The sequence below is a fragment of the Coregonus clupeaformis genome, chromosome 6 (assembly GCF_020615455.1).
Source record: "Coregonus clupeaformis isolate EN_2021a chromosome 6, ASM2061545v1, whole genome shotgun sequence".
Classification (NCBI taxonomy): domain Eukaryota; kingdom Metazoa; phylum Chordata; class Actinopteri; order Salmoniformes; family Salmonidae; genus Coregonus; species Coregonus clupeaformis.
Window position 1 is genome coordinate 29416714 of NC_059197.1, and position 13898 is coordinate 29430611.

General features: G+C 48.1%; 1 protein-coding gene across 1 annotated transcript in view; it reads left to right on the forward strand.

The window, feature by feature from the left end:
- The window catches only part of LOC121559952 (contactin-5-like), a 326846-nt gene that overhangs the window by 89004 nt on the left and 223944 nt on the right, over positions 1-13898 (forward strand). The window contains exon 3 of the mRNA XM_045219969.1: positions 4815-4917. Coding sequence (XP_045075904.1) covers positions 4815-4917 — 103 coding nt within the window. The remainder of the gene's footprint in view (positions 1-4814; positions 4918-13898) is intronic.

A 13898-nucleotide genomic window follows, 5' to 3' on the forward strand; every position in this document is an offset into this window, starting at 1 on the left:
GTTAGTAATGGATGCTAGGTGTTAGTAATGGATGCTAGGTGTTAGTAATGGATGCTAGGTGTTAGTAATGTATGTTAGATGTTAGTAATGGATGCTAGGTGTTAGTAATGGATGCTAGGTGTTAGTAATGGTTGCTAGGCATTAGTAATGGATGCTAGGTGTTAGTAATGGATGTTAGGTGTTAGTAATGGATGCTAGGTGTTAGTAATGGATGCTAGGTGTTAGTAATGGATGCTAGGTGTTAGTAATGGATGCTAGGTGTTAGTAATGGATGCTAGGTGTTAGTAATGGATGCTAGGTGTTAGTAATGGATGCTAGGTGTTAGTAATGGATGCTAGGTGTTAGTAATGGATGCTAGGTGTTAGTAATGGATGCTAGGTGTTAGTAATGGATGCTATGTGTTATTAATGGATGCTAGGTGTTAGTAATGGATGTTAGGTGTTAGTAATGGATGCTAGGTGTTAGTAATGGATGCTAGGTGTTAGTAATGGATGCTAGGTGTTAGTAATGGATGCTAGGTGTTAGTAATGGATGCTAGGTGTTAGTGATGGATGTTAGGTGTTAGTGATGGATGTTAGCAGCAGAAGGTGTTAGTGATGGATGCTAGGTGTTAGTAATGGATGCTAGGTGTTAGTAATGGATGCTAGGTGTTAGTAATGGTTGCTAGGCGTTAGTAATGGATGGTAGGCGTTAGTAATGGATGCTAGGTGTTAGTAATGGATGTTAGGTGTTAGTAATGGATGCTAGGTGTTAGTAATGGATGTTAGGTGTTAGTAATGGATGCTAGGTGTTAGTAATGGATGTTAGGTGTTAGTAATGGATGCTAGGTGTTAGTAATGGATGCTAGGTGTTAGTAATGGATGCTAGCAGCAGAAGGTGTTAGTAATGGATACTAGGTGTTAGTAATGGATGCTAGGTGTTAGTAATGGATGCTAGGTGTTAGTAATGGATGTTAGGTGTTAGTAATGTATGCTAGGTGTTAGTAATGGATGTTAGGTGTTAGTAATGGATGCTAGGTGTTAGTAATGGATGTTAGGTGTTAGTAATGGATGCTAGGTGTTAGTAATGGTTGCTAGGCATTAGTAATGGATGCTAGGTGTTAGTAATGGATGTTAGGTGTTAGTAATGGATGCTAGGTGTTAGTAATGGATGCTAGGCGTTAGTAATGGATGCTAGGTGTTAGTAATGGATGCTAGGTGTTAGTAATGGATGCTAGGTGTTAGTAATGGACGCTAGGTGTTAGTAATGGATGCTAGGTGTTAGTAATGGATGCTAGGTGTTAGTAATGGATGCTAGGTGTTAGTAATGGATGCTAGGTGTTAGTGATGGATGTTAGCAGCAGAAGGTGTTAGTAATGGATTCTAGCAGCAGAATGTGTTAGTAATGGATGCTAGTAGCAGAAGGTGCTAGAAATGGATGCTAGGTGTTAGTAATGGATGCTAGGTGTTAGTAATGGATGCTAGGTGTTAGTAATGGATTCTAGGTGTTAGTAATGGATGCTAGGTGTTAGTAATGTATGTTAGATGTTAGTAATGGATGCTAGGTGTTAGTAATGGATGCTAGGTGTTAGTAATGGTTGCTAGGCATTAGTAATGGATGCTAGGTGTTAGTAATGGATGTTAGGTGTTAGTAATGGATGCTAGGTGTTAGTAATGGATGCTAGGCGTTAGTAATGGATGCTAGGTGTTAGTAATGGATGCTAGGTGTTAGTAATGGATGCTAGGTGTTAGTAATGGATGTTAGGTGTTAGTAATGGATGCTAGGTGTTAGTAATGGATGCTAGGTGTTAGTAATGGATGCTAGGTGTTAGTAATGGATGCTAGGTGTTAGTAACGGATGCTATGTGTTAGTAATGGATGCTAGGTGTTAGTAATGGATGTTAGGTGTTAGTAATGGATGCTAGGTGTTAGTAATGGATGCTAGGTGTTAGTAATGGATGCTAGGTGTTAGAAATGGATGCTAGGTGTTAGTGATGGATGCTAGGTGTTAGTAATGGATGCTAGCAGCAGAAGGTGTTAGTAATGGATGCTAGCAGCAGAAGGTGTTAGTAATGGATGCTAGGTGTTAGTAATGGATGTTAGGTGTTAGTAATGGATGCTAGGTGTTAGTAATGGATGTTAGGTGTTAGTAATGGATGCTAGGTGTTAGTAATGGATGTTAGGTGTTAGTAATGGATGCTAGGTGTTAGTAATGGATGCTAGGTGTTAGTAATGGATGCTAGCAGCAGAAGGTGTTAGTAATGGATACTAGGTGTTAGTAATGGATGCTAGGTGTTAGTAATGGATGCTAGGTGTTAGTAATGGATGTTAGGTGTTAGTAGTGTATGCTAGGTGTTAGTAATGGATGTTAGGTGTTAGTAATGGATGCTAGGTGTTAGTAATGGATGTTAGGTGTTAGTAATGGATGCTAGGTGTTAGTAATGGACGCTAGGTGTTAGTAATGGATGCTAGGTGTTAGTAATGGATGCTAGGTGTTAGTAATGGATGCTAGGTGTTAGTAATGGATGCTAGCAGCAGAAGGTGTTAGTAATGGATGCTAGCAGCAGAAGGTGTTAGTAATGGATGCTAGGTGTTAGTAATGGATGTTAGGTGTTAGTAATGGATGCTAGGTGTTAGTAATGGATGTTAGGTGTTAGTAATGGATGCTAGGTGTTAGTAATGGATGTTAGGTGTTAGTAATGGATGCTAGGGTGTTAGTAATGGATGCTAGGTGTTAGTAATGGATGCTAGCAGCAGAAGGTGTTAGTAATGGATACTAGGTGTTAGTAATGGATGCTAGGTGTTAGTAATGGATGCTAGGTGTTAGTAATGGATGTTAGGTGTTAGTAGTGTATGCTAGGTGTTAGTAATGGATGTTAGGTGTTAGTAATGGATGCTAGGTGTTAGTAATGGATGTTAGGTGTTAGTAATGGATGCTAGGTGTTAGTAATGGACGCTAGGTGTTAGTAATGGATGCTAGGTGTTAGTAATGGATGCTAGGTGTTAGTAATGGATGCTAGGTGTTAGTAATGGATGCTAGGTGTTAGTGATGGATGTTAGCAGCAGAAGGTGTTAGTAATGGATTCTAGCAGCAGAATGTGTTAGTAATGGATGCTAGTAGCAGAAGGTGCTAGAAATCGATGCTAGGTGTTAGTAATGGATGCTAGGTGTTAGTAATGGATGCTAGGTGTTAGTAATGGATTCTAGGTGTTAGTAATGGATGCTAGGTGTTAGTAATGTATGTTAGATGTTAGTAATGGATGCTAGGTGTTAGTAATGGATGCTAGGTGTTAGTAATGGTTGCTAGGCATTAGTAATGGATGCTAGGTGTTAGTAATGGATGTTAGGTGTTAGTAATGGATGCTAGGTGTTAGTAATGGATGCTAGGCGTTAGTAATGGATGCTAGGTGTTAGTAATGGATGCTAGGTGTTAGTAATGGATGCTAGGTGTTAGTAATGGATGTTAGGTGTTAGTAATGGATGCTAGGTGTTAGTAATGGATGCTAGGTGTTAGTAATGGATGCTAGGTGTTAGTAATGGATGCTAGGTGTTAGTAACGGATGCTATGTGTTAGTAATGGATGCTAGGTGTTAGTAATGGATGTTAGGTGTTAGTAATGGATGCTAGGTGTTAGTAATGGATGCTAGGTGTTAGTAATGGATGCTAGGTGTTAGAAATGGATGCTAGGTGTTAGTGATGGATGCTAGGTGTTAGTAATGGATGCTAGCAGCAGAAGGTGTTAGTAATGGATGCTAGCAGCAGAAGGTGTTAGTAATGGATGCTAGGTGTTAGTAATGGATGTTAGGTGTTAGTAATGGATGCTAGGTGTTAGTAATGGTTGCTAGGTGTTAGTAATGGATGCTAGGTGTTAGTAATGGATGCTAGGTGTTAGTAATGGATGCTAGGTGTTAGTAATGGATGCTAGGTGTTAGTAATGGATGCTAGGTGTTAGTGATGGATGCTAGGTGTTAGTAATGGATGCTAGGTGTTAGTGATGGATGTTAGGTGTTAGTAATGGATGCTAGGTGTTAGTAATGGATGCTAGGTGTTAGTAATGGATGCTAGCAGCAGAAGAGTAATCCACAGTCCCAGTCTTGTGAACTGTATTATTTAGTGTTCCGCATGAGTAGCGAGACCCAAGCAGGCCTTTTCCATACTGGTTACACACACACACACACACACACACTCACTCACACACTCACTCACACACCAGGATACCGTAGGCCCAAAGCATCATCAGTACATGTCTATCCAATGCACTTCTGCATCTTTGGCATCTTCACATCTGCAATACAGAATCAACTCAGGGTGGTTGTGGGGGGTGTGATTCCAGATGAGGGAAGGAGTGTGTGTGTGTGTGTGTCTGTGTGTGTCTGTGTGTGTGTGTGTGTGTGTGTGTGTGTGTGTGTGTGTGTGTGTGTGTGTGTGTGTGTGTGTGTGTGTGTGTGTGTGTGTGTGTGTGTGTGTGTGTGTGTGTGTGTAACCAGTATGGAAAATGTATGCACTCACTAACTGTAATTCGCTCTGGATAAGAGCGTCTGCTAAATGACTAAAATGTTAAATGTAATGTAAATGTGTGTGTGTGTCTGAGTGCCTGTGTGTGTGTCTATGTGCCTGTGTGTGTGTGCATTTGTGTTTGTGTGTGTGTGGCCTACATACAATTTTAATCTAACTTTTCCTAGACAGTCTTTCTTCAGCCCCTGTCTGTGTAACTTCTAGCTAGGGGAGATGGAATGCAGCTAGCTTTGACATGGGTGGGGAATGGATGTTGTCAGATGTCCTGCTGATCACTAAACTTGATATCTCTTCTCTCCTCTGTCGTCTTGTGATTTACAGGTATAATGGGAGAATATGAGCCTAAAATCGAGGTGCATTTCCCCCCATCTGTCCTGGCTGCCAGAGGAGTCACGGTGAGGCTGGAGTGTTTTGCCCTGGGGAAGTAAGTACAGAAACATGCATGATGTATTATACCCATGAACATCCATGTTCATCATTTATGGTGAAACGTAGGGTTACAGAATTCATGTAACTTTCCTAAAATTCCCCAGTTTTCCAGAAATCCCAGTTGGAAGATTCCTGGAATGGGAAGGAATAAAAAGTAAATCCAGGAATTCTCCAATCGGCATTGCGGGAATACCTTGGAAATGTGGGATCGTTACACTAAGTAAAATGCCACCAGTAGATCCATTTCCTATCATCCCTTATTCAACATCTAGATGCATTGACTATCATTGATCAATTCACTATGATCCTTTATTCAACACTAGCAACAACCACCAGTAGATCCATTGATTACAATCCCTTATTCATCACTAGCTACAACCACCAGTAGATCTATTGCTTACAATCCCTTATTCATCACTAGCAACAACCACCAGTAGATCTATTGATTACAATCCCTTATTCATCACTAGCAACAACCACCAGTAGATATATTGATTACAATCCCTTATTCATCACTAGCAACAACCACCAGTAGATCTATTGATTACAATCCCTTATTCAACACTAGCTACAACCACCAGTAGATCTATTGATTACAATCCCTTATTCATCACTAGCAACAACCACCAGTAGATCTATTGATAACCAGGTGGCGAATCGCATCTCTGCATGTCTGGCAGACATATCAGTATGGATGACGGATCACCACCTCAAGCTGAACCCTGGCAAGACGGAGCTGCTCTTCCTCCCGGGGAAGGACTGCCCGTTCCATGATCTCGCCATCACGGTTGACAACTCCGCTGTGTCCTCCTCCCAGAGTGCGAAGAGCCTAGGCGTGACCCTGGACAACACCCTGTCGTTCTCCGCCAACATCAAGGCGGTGACCCGCTCCTGCAGGTTCATGCTCTACAACATTCTGAGAGTGCGACCCTGCCTTACACAGGAAGCGGCGCAGGTCCTGGTCCAGGCACTTGTCATCTCCCGTCTGGACTACTGCAACTCGCTGTTGGCTGGCCTCCCCTGCCTGTGCCATTAAACCCCTACAACTCATCCAGAATGCCGCAGCCCGTCTGGTGTTCAACCTTCCCAAGTTCTCTCACGTCACCCCCCTCCTCCGCACACTCCACTGGCTTCCAGTTGAAGCTCGCATCCGCTACAAGACCATGGTGCTTGCCTATGGAGCAGTGAGGGGAACGGCACCTCTGTACCTTCAGGCTCTGATCAGTCCCTACACCCAAACGAGGGCATTGCGTTCATCCACCTCTGGCCTGCTGGCTCCCCTTCCTCTGCGGAAGCATAGCTCCCGCTCAGCCCAGTCAAAACTGTTCGCTGCTCTGGCACCCCAATGGTGGAACAAGCTCCCTCACGACGCCAGGACAGCGGAGTCACTCACCACCTTCCGGAGACATTTGAAACCCCACCTCTTTAAGGAATACCTGGGATAGGATAAAGTATTCCCCCCCAAAATTGTAAAGTGGTTATCCCACTGGCTATAGGGTGAACGCACCAATTTGTGAGTCGCTCTGGCTAAGAGCATCTGCTAAATGACGTTAATGTGCCCTTGAGCAAGGCACTTAACCCTAATTGCTCCTATAAGTCGCTCTGGATAAGAGCGTCTGCTAAATGACTAAAATGTAAAATGTAAATGTAATCTATTGATTAGAATCCCTTATTCATCACTAGCAACAACCACCAATAGATCCATTGATTACAATCTCTTATTCATCACTAGCAACAACCACCAGTAGATCTATTGATTACAATCCCTTATTCATCACTAGCAACAACCACCAGTAGATCTATTGATTACAATCCGTTATTCAACACTAGCAACAACCACCAGTAGATCTATTGATTACAATCCCTTATTCAACACTAGCAACAACCACCAGTAGATATATTGACTATCATCCGTAAAGCAACACTAGCAACAACCAACAGCTGATCAAATCAAATCAAATTGTATTTACTACCTGCGCCGAATACAACAGGTGTAGAACTTACAGTGAAATGCTTCCTTACAAGCCCTTAACCAACAATTCAGTTTTAAGAAACCAATAAATAAAAAACTGTTAAGAAAAAAACAGATGAGTAAAACATAACAATAACAAATAATTAAAGAGCAGCAATAAAATAAAATAACAGTAGGGAGGCAATATACAGGGGGTACCGGTACAGAGTCAATATACAGGCTATATACAGGGGGTACCGGTACAGAGTCAATATACAGGGGGTACCGGTACAGAGTCAATATACAGGCTATATACAGGGGGTACCGGTACAGAGTCAATGTACAGGCTATACACAGGGGGTACCGGTACCGAGTCAATATACAGGCAATATACAGGGGGTACCGGGACAGAGTCAATATACAGGCTATATACAGGGGGTACCGGTACAGAGTCAATATACAGGCTATATACAGGGGGTACCGGTACAGAGTCAATATACAGGCTATACACAGGGGGTACCGGTACAGAGTCAATATACAGGCTATATACAGGGGGTACCGGTACAGAGTCAATATACAGGCTATATACAGGGGGTACCGGTACAGAGTCAATATACAGGCTATATACAGGGGGTACCGGTACAGAGTCAATATACAGGCTATATACAGGGGGTACCGGTACAGAGTCAATATACAGGCTATATACAGGGGGTACCGGTACAGAGTCAATATACAGGCTATATACAGGGGGTACCGGTACAGAGTCAATATACAGGCTATTTACAGGGGGGTACCGGTACAGAGTCAATATACAGGCTATATACAGGGGGGAACCGGTACAGAGTCAATATACAGGCTATATACAGGGGCTACCGGTACAGAGTCAATATACAGGCTATGTACAGGGGGTACCGGTACCGAGTCAATATACAGGCTATATACAGGGGGTACCGGTACCGAGTCAATATACAGGCTATATACAGGGGGTACCGGTACAGAGTCAATATACAGGCTATATACAGGGGTACCGGTACAGAGTCAATATACAGGCTATATACAGGGGGTACCGGTACAGAGTCAATATACAGGCTATATTGTCACGGTTTCGGCCGAGACTGCTCCTCCTCCTGGTTCGGGCAGGCTTCGGCGTTCGCCGTCCCCGGAGTACTAGCTGCCACCGTTGTATGTTTCGTGGTGTGATTGCTTTAGTCTGTTTTGTACACCTGTGTCTGTTTGTGTTCTGATTACGTGTCTTATAAGTTCCCTGTTTTGTATTAGTTAGATTGTGTGTTGTTGTTTGCCTGTCGTGCGGAGCTGCGTGTTTGCGCTCTGTTAGTTTTGTTTATTGTTTTACGCATGTTGCGTAATTCCCTCGCCTCCGTTTGTTTTCGAGGTCGTGTATTGTTTTGTTGCACTTTGGACTAGTAAAGTCTTTTGGACGAATCCTCTGTGTCCTGCGCCTGACTCTTCCACCACATCCACATCGGTTCTTTTGACAGAACAACACACCAACTATGGAGTCAGCAGGAGCAGCGGCGGCACCCAAGTCGCTGGAAGAGCGGATCAGCTATCAAGACACCATGATCCGGCAACTTGGGGCCGCCATGGACGAGGTGTCCAATACTCTGCGCCGGTTGGTGACTGGAGAGGTGCCTACGCCTTCTTACTCCATCCCATCACCAACGGCCAGTCCTCCTCTCTCAGCACCGGAACCCAGTGGCATTCGGCTCTCGCTCCCGAGGGCATATGACGGTTCTGCAGCCGGGTGTCAGGGGTTCCTCCTGCAGGTGGAACTCTACCTGGCTACCATACACCCAGCGCCCTCGGGATACGAGAGCGTCTCCGCCCTCATCTCCTGTCTATCCGGCAAGGTGTTGGAGTTGGCCAACGCCGAATGGAGGGGAATAGACGCCGCTACCATCACCTACGCGGAGTTCTCCCGCCGCTTCAGGGCTGTCTTCGATCACCCACCTGAAGGGAAAGCGGCGGGGGAGCGTCTGTTCCACCTCCGACAGGGGAAGAGGAGCGCACAGGAGTTCGCACTGGAGTTCCGGACGCTAGCGGCGGATGCGGGGTGGAATGAGAGGGCCCTCATCGACCATTACCGGTGCAGCCTACGAGAGGACGTTCGTCGTGAGCTGGCCTGCAGGGACACCAACCTATCATTCGACCAGTTGGTGGACATCTCCATACGTCTCGACACCCTGCTGGCTACCCGCGGGACGTCCCGAGTGGGGGCCGACCATTCCACCCTCCAGCACCTCCGAGCCGATTCCCATGGAGCTCGGGGGTGCTGGCGCTAGAGAGAGGAGGAGAGAGAACCCGAGGGGGCCACCCCCTGCACCAACTGTGGCCGTGGAGGACACACCGCGGCCAGGTGCTGGGGAGGGTCTCCTGGGAGAGGGGACAACAGGTCACGCACTGGGGAGTCATTTCAGGTGAGTAGGCGCCCCACTTACCCAGAGCTTTCTGTTGGTCACATGAGTATTCCTGTGAGATTTCCACAGGTGGCACCTCATTCCCAGCACAAGGCGCTAGTAGATTCAGGCGCAGCTGGGAATTTTATTGATCGGGCATTTTGTTATAGGTTTGGAATTCCCCTTCGGCCGGTAGAAGCCCCCTTTCCTGTCCACGCCTTAGACAGCCGGCCGTTGGGGTCGGGGCTGATCAGAGAAGTCACAGCACCACTTACCATGACGACGCAGGGGGGTCATGAGGAGATCATTCAGTTTTATCTGATTGACTCTCCTGCGTACCCTGTGGTGTTGGGGCTTCCCTGGTTAAGCACCCATGATCCTACCATTGCGTGGCAACAGAGGGCTATTATGGAGTGGTCTGCCCAGTGTGTAGGGAGATGTCTAGGTGTTTCCTTAGGGGCGACCTCGGTTGAGAGTCCGATCCAAGTTCCCGCAATGCGCATTCCCCCTGAGTATGAGGACTTAGCACTCGTGTTCAGCAAAACGAGGGCAACACGGCTACCACCTCATAGACAGGGGGACTGTGCGATAAATCTCCAAACAGGAGCGGCTCTTCCGCGGAGCCGTGTGTATCCCCTGTCTCAAGAGGAGACAGCGGCTATGGAGACTTACATAGCCGAGTCCTTGGCACAGGGATACATACGGTCCTCCACTTCCCCGGTTTCCTCGAGTTTCTTCTTTGTGAAGAAGAAGGACGGGGGTTTGCGCCCGTGTATAGATTACCGTAGTCTCAATCAGATCACGGTTAAGTACAGTTACCCTCTTCCACTGATTGCGACGATGACGGAGTCATTACGCGGAGCGCAGTTCTTCACAAAGTTGGATCTCAGGAGCGCGTACAATCTGGTGCGCATTAGGGAGGGGGATGAATGGAAAACGGCATTTAGCACCACCTCGGGTCATTACGAGTATCTCGTCATGCCATACGGGCTAATGAATGCTCCTTCAGTCTTCCAATCCTTTGTTGATGAGATTTTCCGGGACATGCATGGGCAGGGTGTGGTAGTGTACATCGACGACATCCTAGTGTACTCTTCTACACGAGCCGAGCATGTAGCCCTGGTGCGCCGAGTGTTGAGAAGACTGTTGGAGCATGACTTGTATGTCAATGCAGAGAAATGCCTGTTCTTCCAGGAGTCCGTCTCCTTTTTGGGTTATCGGTTGTCCGCGTCTGGTGTGGAGATAGAGGTAGACCGTGTGTCGGCCGTGCGTAATTGGCAAACTCCAACCACTGTAAAAGAGGTGCAGCAGTTCTTGGGTTTTGCTAATTACTACCGGAGGTTTATTCGGGGCTTTGGACAGGTTGCAGCGCCCATTACGTCCCTGTTAAAGGGTGGTCCGGTTCGTCTGCAGTGGTCAGCTGAGGCGGACAGGGCATTTGTCAAACTGAAGAACCTGTTCACCTCGGCCCCGGTGCTGGCGCATCCGGATCCCTCTATACCATTCCAAGTAGAGGTAGACGCGTCCGAGACCGGTATTGGGGCAGTCCTGTCACAACGGTCCGGCACGCCACCTAAGCTCCGCCCCTGTGCGTTCTACTCTAAGAAACTCAGCTCGGCGGAGCGCAATTATGACGTTGGGGACAGGGAGCTGTTAGCTGTAGTCCAGGCCCTAAAGGTGTGGAGGCATTGGCTTGAGGGGGCTCAACACCCTTTCCTCATTCTGACCGATCACCGTAACCTGGAGTACATCCGGGCAGCTAGGAGATTGAACCCTCGTCAGGCTAGGTGGAACATGTTCCTGACCCGGTTTGTTTTTAAGATCACATACATCCCAGGGTCCCAGAACGGTAAGGCAGACGCCCTGTCCCGGCGGTATGACACAGAGGAGAGGTCCATTGAGCCCACTTCCATACTGCCGGAGTCTTGTCTGGTGGCTCCGGTGGTATGGGAGGTCGATATGGAAATCGAGCGGGCACTGCGTGCCGACCCTACTCCCCCCGAGTGTCCTGTGGGGCGGAAGTACGTTCCGCTCGAGGTTCATGATCGTCTTATTTATTGGGCTCATACATCACCCTCCTCTGGACATCCAGGTATTGGCCGGACAGTGCACTGCCTTAGCGTAAAATACTGGTGGCCAACGTTAGCTAAGGATGTGAGGGTTTATGTCTCCTCCTGCTCGGTGTGCGCCCAGTGTAAGGCACCTAGACATTTGCCCAGGGGTAAGTTACATCCCCTGCCCGTTCCACAACGACCATGGTCCCACCTCTCGGTGGATTTTGTGACCGACCTACCCCCTTCCCAGGGGAATACCACCATTTTGGTCATTGTGGATCGGTTTTCCAAGGCCTGTCGTCTCCTCCCAATGCCGGGTCTCCCTACTGCCCTACAGACCGCCGAGGCCCTATTTACCCACGTGTTCCGGCACTATGGGGTCCCCGAGGATATTGTGTCTGACTGAGGTCCCCAGTTTACCTCCAGAGTCTGGGGGGCGTTCATGGAACGCTTGGGGGTCTCGGTGAGCCTTACCTCGGGGTACCACCCAGAGAGCAATGGGCAGGTTGAACGAGTCAACCAGGATGTAGGTAGGTTTTTGAGGTCCTATTGCCGGGACCGGCCGGAGGAGTGGTCCAGGTATATCCCCTGGGCCGAGATGGCCCAGAACTCTCTCCGCCACTCCTCCACCGGTTTAACACCTTTCCAGTGTGTTTTAGGGTATCAGCCGGTCCTGGCACCGTGGCACGAGAGCCAGATCGAGGCCCCCTGCGGTGGACGAGTGGATTCGGCGCTCGGAGGAGACGTGGGACGCTGCCCATGTCCATCTGCAGCGGGCCATCCGTCAACAAAAGGCGAGCGCCGATCGCCACCGCAGTGAGGGACCGGTGTACGCACCGGGAGATCGAGTCTGGCTCTCGACTCGAAACCTGCCCCTCCGCCTGCCCTGCCGGAAGCTGGGTCGGCGGTTTGTGGGGCCCTTCAAAGTCCTGAGAAGATTGAACGAGGTGTGTTACAGGTTACAACTGCCTATTGAATACAAAAATATTAACCCCTCGTTCCATGTGTCTCTTCTCAGGCCGGTGGTAGCTGGCCCACTCCAAGAAGATGAGATAGGAGAGACCCCTCCGCCCCCTTTGGACATCGAGGGGAACCCGGCGTACAGGGTCCGGACCATCTTGGACTCGAGGCGCCGGATGAGTGGTCTCCAGTATCTCGTGGAGTGGGAGGGGTACGGTCCGGAGGAACGGTGCTGGGTGCCTAGGAGGGACATCCTCGATCCATCCCTCCTGACTGAGTTCCACCGTGGGCATCCCACGCGCCCGGGTCCGCGTCCTCCTGGCCGTCCCCGAGGCCGGGGTCGGCGCAAGGCTGGGGCCGCGCGTCAAGGGGGGGGTACTGTCACGGTTTCGGCCGAGACTGCTCCTCCTCCTGGTTCGGGCAGGCTTCGGCGTTCGCCGTCCCCGGAGTACTAGCTGCCACCGTTGTATGTTTCGTGGTGTGATTGCTTTAGTCTGTCTTGTACACCTGTGTCTGTTTGTGTTCTGATTACGTGTCTTATAAGTTCCCTGTTTTGTATTAGTTAGATTGTGTGTTGTTGTTTGCCTGTCGTGCGGAGCTGCGTGTTTGCGCTCTGTTAGTTTTGTTTATTGTTTTACGCATGTTGCGTAATTCCCTCGCCTCCGTTTGTTTTCGAGGTCGTGTATTGTTTTGTTGCACTTTGGACTAGTAAAGTCTTTTGGACGAATCCTCTGTGTCCTGCGCCTGACTCTTCCACCACATCCACATCGGTTCTTTTGACATATATACAGGGGGTACCGGTACAGAGTCAATATACAGGCTATATACAGGGGGTACCGGTACAGAGTCAATATACAGGCTATATACAGGGGGTACCGGTACAGAGTCAATATACAGGCTATATACAGGGGGTACCGGTACCGAGTCAATATACAGGCTATATACAGGGGGTACCGGTACAGAGTCAATGTGCGGGGGCACAGGTTAGTCGAGGTAATTGAGTTAATATGTACATGTGGGTAGAGTTAAAGTGACTATGCATAAATAATTAACAGAGTAGCAGCAGCGTAAAAGAGGGGGTGGGGGTGGCAATGCAAATACTCTGGGTAGCCATGATTAGCTGTTCAGGAGTCTTATGGCTTGGGGGTAGAAGCTGTTAAAAAGCCTTTTGGACCTAGACTTGGCGCTCCGGTACCACTTGCTGTGCGGTAGCAGAGAGAACAGTCTATGACTAGGGTGGCTTAAGTCTTTGACAATTTTTAGGGCCTTCCTCTGACACCGCCTGGTATAGAGGTCCTGGATGGCAGGAAGCTTGGCCCCAGTGATGTACTGGGCTATACGCACTACCCTCTGTTGTGCCTTGCGGTCAGAGGCCGAGCGGTTGCCATAACAGGCGGTGATGCAACCAGTCAGGATGCTCTCGATGGTGCAGCTGTAGAACTTTTTGAGGATCTGAGGACCCATGCCAAATCTTTTCAGTCTCCTGAGGGGGAATGGGGTTTGTCGTGCCCTCTTCACGACTGTCTTGGTGTGTTTGGACCATGATGTGTACACCAAGAAACCTGAAGCTCTCAACCTGTTCCACTACAGCCCC